The sequence below is a fragment of the Wyeomyia smithii genome, chromosome 3 (assembly GCF_029784165.1).
Source record: "Wyeomyia smithii strain HCP4-BCI-WySm-NY-G18 chromosome 3, ASM2978416v1, whole genome shotgun sequence".
In the NCBI taxonomy this organism is placed as follows: domain Eukaryota; kingdom Metazoa; phylum Arthropoda; class Insecta; order Diptera; family Culicidae; genus Wyeomyia; species Wyeomyia smithii.
In genome coordinates this window covers 39,920,023-39,930,377 of record NC_073696.1, presented here as the reverse complement: position 1 = coordinate 39,930,377, position 10,355 = coordinate 39,920,023, and the positions used below count along the sequence as shown (strand labels likewise).

The 10,355-nt window shown below is 38.5% G+C and overlaps 1 protein-coding gene across 1 annotated transcript; it reads right to left on the bottom strand.

The window, feature by feature from the left end:
* Positions 1–282: 282 nt before the first annotated feature.
* LOC129731277 (cytosol aminopeptidase-like) lies at positions 283–2,451 on the bottom strand. The gene is made up of 5 exons (XM_055691138.1): positions 2,168–2,451; positions 1,988–2,106; positions 1,063–1,924; positions 755–1,004; positions 283–701 (listed from the first exon to the last, which is right to left on the bottom strand). The coding sequence occupies exons 1-5, from the start codon at positions 2,264–2,266 to the stop codon at positions 430–432; spliced, it is 1,602 nt and encodes a 533-aa protein (XP_055547113.1). The 5' UTR covers positions 2,267–2,451; the 3' UTR covers positions 283–429.
* Between the last annotated feature and the right edge of the window lie 7,904 nt (positions 2,452–10,355).

Below are 10,355 nucleotides of genomic sequence, written 5' to 3'. Positions count from 1 at the left end.
AATGGTAAGTTCAGGTAAGACGTGGGGTTAGGAAATTTGCATGCACAGACAGTATCCTCCAAATGTTCCTCCAGCACCTCCGTCATGTCGCGAATTTACATGCGAGTGGTGACACTTTATTCCGACTTTGCGGACAACACTGTTGATGTACTAATTTGAAGCAGTCGATGATGATGCATCGACAGTGTCGTTTAATAATCCATTTTAATTGGGAAACCAATTCATCTGAAACATCTAGAACTAAGCCCTGCTCTTTCGCTTCCATGACAATGAAACCGAATATTATAATAGAAAAAATAAAGAGTTTTTATTATTTACAATTTTTATGCAATAATCCAAAGTAGAAAATAAGTTATAAAAACACAAACACCCGCTCTGTGAACATACTTATGCTAAAGAAATTCTACGATTTTTTTCTACGTTCGTTCTTCAAGATGATGATTTTTCCTTCGTCAAACTTTTAATTTGTTCATCCGGACAAGCCATCTGGTATAGGAACTGAATCAGCGTTCGAGTGGGTCGTCCGGTCATGCGATATTCCTCGAGGTACGGTATTCCGACGCCTTTTTTCAACATGCCAACACCGGTGATGTCCAGGTGAATCCAATCCACGCAGGGTACAAATTCTTTCAAGAATGCCGCTCCCAGGCACGAACTGCCCTTACCTTGACCGGTATTACTCATGTCAACATTGGTGTAATCTAGACAAACAGTTGTATAATGGCAGCTTTTTAAGCAAATCGAGAAAACTTACTTGTAACTTTATGAGTAAAATACTTCCACAACGGCATCCTCCAAACTCTATCACCGCTGATCGAACCCGCCTTTTGCATCTGCTTCCATAGGAAGTCAGAATTGGCAAATACACCACTTGCAGCACCACCCAGTGCATGAGTAACGCCATTTGTAAGAGTTGCCACATCCAGCACAATCTTCGGCTTAAATGTGGTCTGTCCGTAGATGAAAGTGTCAGCCATGATTAATCTACCAGCGTTGTTGGTATCCTAAAATTAGTGTTATGTTATGTTATGTAATCGAAATATTGTTTAAAAAAAAAGTTACATGAATTGCTACCGTCTTTCCATTGAGAGTAGTTATCACATCACCCGGTTTGAAAGCCATCCCCGAGGGCATATTTTCACAGAGAGGAATCAGGCCAACCAGGTTGACCGGGAGCGATAGAGCAGCTGCTGCTCGGATCGTGGCGACGATTGTCGCAGCGCCGGCCATGCTCGCACGATATTGGGACATTCCTTTGCATTCTTTCAAACACAAGCCACCACTATTGAAAGTGATTCCTTTGCCAACCATCATAATTGGCCGTCCGCTATCGTGCTCACCGCAATAGCTGATTTCCAAGAATACGGGTGGTTCACATGAGCTCTTCGCTACCGATAAAAACGAACTCAAACTTTTCGACTCTATCCAGTCCATGTTGCGCACCTCTGTGCTAACTCCGCACGGACAAAGCGCGTCAACGGCTGATTGGGCGAAAGCTGTTGGTGTTATTTGATTGGCCGGGGCGTCCGACAGATTCCTCGCTAAGTTTTGTGCGTCAGCTTTGAACAAGCCCCTCGTCCAGGCATCTCCATCGGGAGAATCAAACAGCTCCAACTTGGGAATTGGAAGTCGTTCCTGTTTCATTCGGTTCGCCTGGTACTTCCATGTTGCCAGACCGCTACCTTCCGCAGCTTGTTCCGCGGCATCCATAGGATCGACCCAAATTCGAGTACACCCGTTTCGCGCCAAACACTTCGCTCCCATCCCGGATGCTATCCGAACATGCTCGAGTCCTTCATCCAGTTGTTCCAGCTCATTGTACCCTAGACCTTCTAAACCAAGTCCAACGACAGCTACCGAACCGTAGTCTGGATCAATATTGTTGAAGACTTTGACCGTTCCAATTTTTCCATTTAAATTAGATCTAGAATAAAAAAGGCAATCGTTTGGTGGTTGCCATGACAAGCATGTTCTGATAAGGACTTACTCTTTAATTAAATTGACCAATTGGCCTTCGGTTTTCGCGTCAAAATGTCCTGCCACCGGAGTCAATCGTGGTTCCTCCGTGTCGATTTCCTGCTCGTACAAGCCAAGAACCAGTCCTTTCTGATAAAATATAGATTTGAAAAGTTCTTTTCACAAAGAAAAATCTCAGTCCTAAATTTACCTCAGCACGGTTTTCGCCAATATTGGTTGAAAACGTTCTTCGGAGTAACGATCCAACATTTCTTGCTCCGCAGAACCGGGACACTATGGGTGGGACCATTTTTATTTATCTGAAAATTACCTAGAATCTTCCGAAACTAAAAAATTTCGAAGCTTGCGAAGAGCGAACAGAATTGAGTCTTGACAAGAGCGAGAAAAATTTTCGAATGATGAGAAGCATATAGGAAAAACTTTCTGATCAACGCAAAGGTTACTGAGATATGTATTTGCCAAAAATCTGAAATGAATATCAGATTCTCTAACTGTAAAATGGATACTAAAAAGCACTATGTAGGAAACTGGATAAACTCGATTAATCAGTATTAATTTAAGCAATTACAAGTAATTTATTATTACACTATTATTACCCTCGTTTCACATTAACATTAAAACAACACTATCTCACAGTCAACGGAGCAACTTTGTAACGGAACGTGTTATTTCCGGAAGCAGAAGGTTTATATCTTCTTCCCATGTCGTTTGGCCCAAGGCCACGGTTTGGCAGCAACCCCCGATGATTATAAAAATTTTCCACAAACAAGCAACCTCATCATATTCCCGAGTGACTTCACTTACTTATCCATTCATCCATCTGTCCAGCGCCGGCACCAGACCAGTCCAGCTCTCGACCATGCAGCGGACAAGAATTAATTGATGAATATTCACTCGCTCGTTTTTCGGAGTTTTGTTTGGCTTTCTCCCCATGCATTAATTTAACCCTTTTTTGGTACGAGCCGGTTTTTTGCCGGTCCAAAGAGCTCGGTTTTCGCTCCCGCAACCTCACGCATGTAGATTTTGTGTTCTACCCCCACGGTGAATAGGAACCGTCAAAGGCATAATTTATGCCACACCGACGGACACAGTCTCACTCGAGCAAGGCCTTCCGTGCGGGAGGTTTAGCCTGGACACGGTTGATGTCGGACGGAAACGGGAGCTACCGGCGGAACAGGGCCTAGCTTGACGAGAGATGAAAAGTCAAAACGGACATTATACGCCACCCGACTGCGAAACATCCTGAGAATAATAATTCGTGATTCCAGAGAATAATAAAGATGCACGAGATATATGAGCGGATGCGCTCGGAATATAATGAGGATGAAAAAATGAAGCACTCTTTTTCAGCTTTTGAACTGCATTAATCTGCAAACAGTAATTCTAAGTAGCGTTTGCTGTTTTTTTATGTAAGTCAAATAACACAAAGTTAAATGAATCTATTCACAAAACAATTAAACTGCCATTGAACCTGCTGACATTAAAGCTTTCAGTATAACAATATGATCTACTTATGGTTCACGACAAAATAATTTTAAAATAAATGATAAATTCATTATTCCACTTGATAATAATATGTTAAATTTCAAAAGCAGTTCAAAACCTTTATGTTGAATAAGTTTCAGGTAACACTTATTAAATTACTCACTAGGAGGGCTTCTAAATTACTAGGTTTAAAATAAAATAAAATGCAATTTCCCAAAAGCGTTAAACAAGTCAAATATGTAAATAATGTCAAAAATAAAAAAAAGCTCAAGAAAAACTTCACGAACGCGACTATGGAATTTTTCGTCATAGTTTTGAAGAAAATAAGAACAAAATACTAAATTATCTTTGTATTATAACACAGAAATCTAATCTTTTTATGGGTGTTGTTTTTGACAATCTTTTCTCTTGTTGCGTATCATTTTTCTTGGGCACCCTAGCAGAAGTCAATGAAACTATGTGGGTATGCCTTAGTAAACGAAGCAACTTTGCAAACATTTTTTTGTAAATTTATCTGGACTAACATTTGAAAAGGTTTGAAGTATTTAAACCTCTTACTTATAAATCAGTATATCTAAATAATGACCAGAGATAGAGAATGATTGTCAATGGACAACTTATAGAAAATTATCTGAACTTTTAATTAAAAATATTAAAAAATTGAATTTCAGATCAACACTGAAAAAAAAAATATAATTTTAAAAAACAAAAAATGATTTTGAAGATATCGGTCATTTGAGATTTATTTAAAATGAAGGTTTTTAGATAGACAATTTAGTGACCTAAAACTCTTCAGAACCACAGTGCAAACTTTTAATGAAAAAAAGTTTTTCTAACAAAAACTTTTTCGTGTACTCCCGCAAACAATTTTGTTTAATTATAGCTTGTTAAGCTGTTATGAGGCGGACTTCGGCATAATAATAGCTCAATAAGCTCTTACATAACAAAATTGTTTCTTGGGCTATGTATCCAACAGCAAAAAACTGCAAAAAACATACTTAATTTATTCATATCTCGATGGTTTCTCAACAGATTTTCAACCTTTTAGTACCAATGAACTTGGAATGAATTCTAATTTATTGTAGACATATAAACCTAAAAGTGAGAAGTTGTTTGAAAAAGTTATAAACGTTACAAAAATGCACATTTTGACACACACTCCTAAAATCCGGAATATTTCCGTTGTCCGTTGGTCCCGTGAAATTCCCTAGTGATTTTTGAAAACTAGAATAGTTTTACAGTAAAATGAAACTGGTTTCATCAAAATTGATTGATTTTTCGTGAAGTTCTTACTATTTAAAGATTGACAAAATTTTGCCTGTCTCAATCATTTTGTCTACCCCCTGTACATAGAAACAAATGTGATATTCTAGTGGGATATTCTACCTCACCCGCCATATTGCCCAGATATTACATTGTCCTTACTTGTTTCGTTCATTGGCACATAGTTTGGCTGATCAGCAGTTCTACTCCCTTTATTAAACAACTATTATACGGTAGAAACGATCATGTCAGTAATAAAGTTCACTTTTTACTTAACTGGAACCGCATAGATAAATTGTCTCAACACACGGTTAATTCAATTAACGCTGCCAAAGAATACAAAAATTCAGATTATTCGAACACAGTTGCATTAATTTATAGCTCGCTAATATCTAAACGTAACATCCAAGCAAAGATAGAAACTAAACTACCTGATTATGATTGGCTCAATATATATGGGACAATTTTGGCATGAATTTCTTAAGCTCAGAAGCTAGATCAATGCTGTTTGAAATTTTAAATGATATTTTCCCAAACAAGGAGAAGCTAACCGCATATAAAGTTCGAGGCCAATCTCAAAACAAATGCGAAATCTGTAAAATGTTGGATACTAACTTACATAGAATTTACGAATGTACAAAATCAAAAATAATTTGGAACTGGGTAGAAGAAATAGTTAGAAATCATATCAAAATTAATACGAAAAACACGATAAAAATTCTTGATGTGTATATTGGACCAAAGAACAAACAGTATAAAACAATACTACGGATAGTCTCAGAAACAATTGTGTAAAATATGAAACATTACAAAAACTCGTCACTCTTTGTATTTAAAAATATCCTCAGGAACAAAAGATGGAGTCAACGAAAATTTTTTTGGAAAACTTTTGGAAAATATGCTTTCAGCTTTTAGTAAGTTGAATTATTTCAAATGTTAAATAGTATTTAAGATGTTCAGTCAGATTTTTGTGTTTATCTTAAATTGTGATTATTTTTGTAAATAAATATTTGTTATTAAAAAAAAAAAAAAATTGAATACCTCGATCAAATTCGGAGCTCAGTTGGCCTCGAGGTACATGATTTAACATGCCCCTCTTCATATATTCGAATGCAAGCTCGAGACTGTCACTTTCGAAGCACGAAGCACATGTCCTCTAGAGTAACAATTGGTGAAGTCGGAATAAGTAACTAGAACAGCACAAGCCACCTCTATTTCTGAATAAACAAAAAGAGACTTTGGTTTGAGGTAATTACAAAACATCGTACTTTAAAACAAAAGATTAATTTTAAATGCAACTTCTGTAATTGTCTGGATAGTCTCAACCCTCTCCGATACATATATTTCCTTAACAAAAGTGGTACGTTTAGGACTTATTGTTGTTGTTGATATAAAAAAATCTAACCGAGAAAACCAAAACCGTGAAATGGATCAAAAGCTTTAACTTTAATTTTCAACACACCGCCAGGACAGCAAATGTGTATCATATTACATATCGGCTCTCATTTATGCTTCCATCGGTCAAATCCTGACCATGTAATTAACTGTTCTCCGCGGCTAGATGCGAGCCAAAACAAGATTCTGTATACTTTCAATTAAAACGCTTCATAATTAACCCGAAAGTCAGGCAGGCAAAAACATAGTCCACATAATTAAGCCCACCGTATTTACCGCAAAACTGGGCCCAGCGGGAACGCACAGAGGAAATCGATAGGCTTCCGTTCGCACAGCTTTTCTCTGATGTATGTATCACTCTGCTGTTCGAGCAGCACCGTATTGACCGATCGGCACAACCATTCAATAATGGCTCGTATGTGTGTGGGTGTAATCTACTGCCAGCGTTCAATCATAAACAATAACAAAGTCACCGGTATGGTTACTGTTTCCGCCCATTGCGCGACCCCCTGGAGGCGTGTAAGTACGCTCGTATGCTCGTTCTCAAATGACTGAACATTAATGATAGCACAACAACAGTCCTTCAGTGGCCAAAAAGCCATGATTGAAGGTTCATAACCGTATGGGGTGCAGATTGTGCGTTCACTTTTCACTGCTGCCGTCATACACTAACCACGCAGAATAGCACGTCGTACAAGCCCAGGGACAATTCAAAACAATGAATCGATAATTTCCATTTCGAAACCACAACATTATGAGCAGCGTGTATATGAGTTTGAGTGCGGCATGAACAAAACCTCAAACCGCGCCGTACGATCTGCCTGCCGGCCGATTGGCCGCTCATTTCCGTTTTCCACTCATTTCCAAGCCGAAAGCCGAACTCGTTTGTCAATTTGTAATTTGCACCCACTAACCAGTGGGAAGGCAAACTGATTGGGTCAGTTTCGGGCACGGGCAATAGCCCACTTTAATATCGCTAGAAGCTGTACTTGCTAACGCTTGAATATCAAATCAAACAGAGTTTGATCAAATTTGATTTGTACATTTTAAAACCAAGTTTCGTTAGGTAAATGATAGATTTTATTCACTACTAAACAGTGTTATCAAATAGTATTTAATTATCAGATTAAATTTATTCTAACACCTATCTAAGCTTTCGTGTTTAAACACGCAATACCAATTCATTTACATACTTAACCATTCCAAACGAAGTTTGATCTTAAAACCATTACCATAAGTGACAGTGGATGCAAGGTGAACGGGTAAAAGGGTAGGAGGTATAGCTACGATTATTTTCACTATGAAGCACTATATCAATATTTTGCTTTCTCACCTAATATTTGTGCTTGAGAATAGCACTCGATCATTATCATCAGCGCCCAGATATGGACCATCTTTGGCATCGCTTCGTATGGGCAGTTAATCGTGCTTGCTGCAGAACGATATGCTGCTTTTGTTGACAGACAAAACAAGGCCTCGTGAACGTGCCAAGTAAGCCCGGAATCGAAACTAAACATATCTGACACAGTTTCCTGCGCTCCAGAGCTAAATTACGGTGCAGTTCCTCTGGATAGATTACGGCAATTATCCGAGGCTGTCATGTTTATTACACAACATTCGAAATCATAAAAAATTCAATATGGTTCCGTGGTTGCAACTTTCATGAATTGATTTCCCATTGGTCATATTTTTTATGCAGCACTGCGAAACACCTAAACAAAACCATGCCAAGCTAACCCAACGGGGAAAGTAACTCATGTGCAACAAACTAACGCTCGGCACAAAAAAAAATCCTCCCCCGTTTACTCACAATGAAAAATCGCGGGGTCGAGCAAAAATATCAAAATAATACCGTCACGATTTATGGCTAGTAATTCATTTTCCTACATCCTGCTCCGACCATCGTCCAGTCGAACTAACCGCATCGCAGCTATACACAATGATGGAAATGACGACAACGACGAAACGAAATTCGCCGATACAAAGTATCCCATTTTTTTCCAGTTCCCCGACCACAGGTCATCAAAAAGTCAAGTATACAGCCTGCAGTGGAGATATTTTCTCCTGTGGGGTTCGTTCCGCCGGGCTTCAGCAACCAGTAACCTATCCGCCATCAGCATCCATTTATAAAGTCTGACAAATAGTGTTTGATTACAGTCGAAAATGTATATGAAAAGAGGCAGTACCCGCTTGCTAACGAAAGCAACTGCCGGTGCGAGGTACGAAAAAAAAATCGCTCCAACATCAGTCCATTTGGAAGCCGAATTCAACTATGCGGCTTCCGTAAAAAAAATGATCTCGCAACTCTTGCATTGCTGGCAGGGGCTACGGAAAAAGGTGGGCGTATTGTATGTCAGAAACTGCGAACGTGTCCATGTGGATGCCGCAGGATTCCAACTTCAAGAACATGAATCATCGAACGGGTCGGAGAAGTCCTGGCTGTGTGTATCGCCTGGTATGCATACATCCGTGGCGGTGAAAAATTGATGGGAGTTGGTTTTTCACTATCCACAGAGGATTCCGAGTTTTTTTCAGTTTGTGTATGAATCCTATTTGGCAAAATCCCCTTTCGTCTCGGTGACTAAGTAGTGAAAGCGTAACTAGGAGGTTTTCTGTCTGGTGGGTTCCGTTTGCATCAGTGCAGTTTATTACAAGCGATCACTATTGTAGTCGATGTCCGTTCTAGTTGTACGAACATCACTGCAAGAACTGAAAAATTTAAACACATGACATGACGGGTCTCATAAAGGTCACTAATTAATGAGACATTTCGGATCATTTACACGTGCAACAGAACCCCTAAATAAATTTATTTGATGAATACAAAACGTTAAGTGTGACAATGTGATCACTTCTTGGCTGGCCCACTGGCAACACTGGCTCTCAAACTACCGAAATCGACTGTTAATACCGTGCTCAAACAATACCGGGACACTTTGACGGTGGATCGCGCCAAATAAACAACATTGGACCGGAAACTACGAGCGAAGGTCTTCAGGGTAGTCTGAAATAATCCTGGAATCTACCTCCGTGATTTGACGAAAAGGTTCAATGCAGCACATAGAACAGTTCGACGAATGCGTGAAGGATTACAGTCGTATCATACCAGCACACAACACACAGGACGCTGAAACAGAACCTGGTTGACAAAACCCGAGCAAGAAAGCTACAACGGCTGTAACATACGTCAAAATGGACTTTGGACAAATCCCGGGTCGGAAATATTACCTTGCCAACCGTAAGGGGAATGTTGCAGGTAGGTTCAAATTCGAAAGATACTGGATAATATTCAAGCAATTGTCAAGCGTAAATTGAAGAAGTGTGGCAAATCAATCAGAACATCATCTGATATGGCGAAGTGGTGGAAAAATGGCCGATACGGTTGATGTTGCCACTGCACAGTGGTTTAAAATGCGAAAAACATGATCGTCAACCTTTTGAATATAAAGATGTCACATAAATGATATAGTGTATTCGACAAAGTTTTTGTAGATCTAAAGAGGCAACTTTCGATGCAAATAAATTTTTGACTAATTCACCTAAAAGTGAGATAAAAATTTTATTTTTTTGAATACTCATCAAATCAAAAAGAAGTCTTTAGCAAAGTTGTAGACAATCTTCTGTAGAAAAACTTTGCTGAAGACACTTTGGTTCTTTCTCTTGTAAATCGACCATATACAAATAGTTTTATGCACAGACATCCTTAAAAAAAATTTAAAATTGAAAAGTACCAAATAACTTTTTCTGATGTGATTTTAGAGGCCTGCTATGTTCTATTTTCATATTTAAAAAATCTGCCAAACTTACCTTGGGCAAATTTTCAACTTTTTCATAGGGTTCAGGACATTTTAGATAAAAAAATTCACTTTTTCTAACTAAAACTTCTCGAAAAGCTGAAAAAACTATAGTCTTCACTCGAAAGATAAGGATTAGTACTAGCTTCCCAGGTTGTTTCACTAGTGTCTTGCAGTCTCTTAAAGACTTGAGCATTGGTGGAAAAATTAGTTTTTTGGTTTTTCTGCGTTTTCCATGTTTCTTTTCTTTAAAGATGTACAGAATCGAAAGAATTCTCGATTTCTCATTAAAAAGTACGAAAATCATTTATATTTACGGCACCGTACATATTTTGGAAAACATAAAGATAGAAAAAAATTGATTTTTTCCTGAAAATCATTTTTATGTCACTAGTGTATGGAGATGCCAAGCTTTTTTTCAACAAAATTAGCAACAAATTT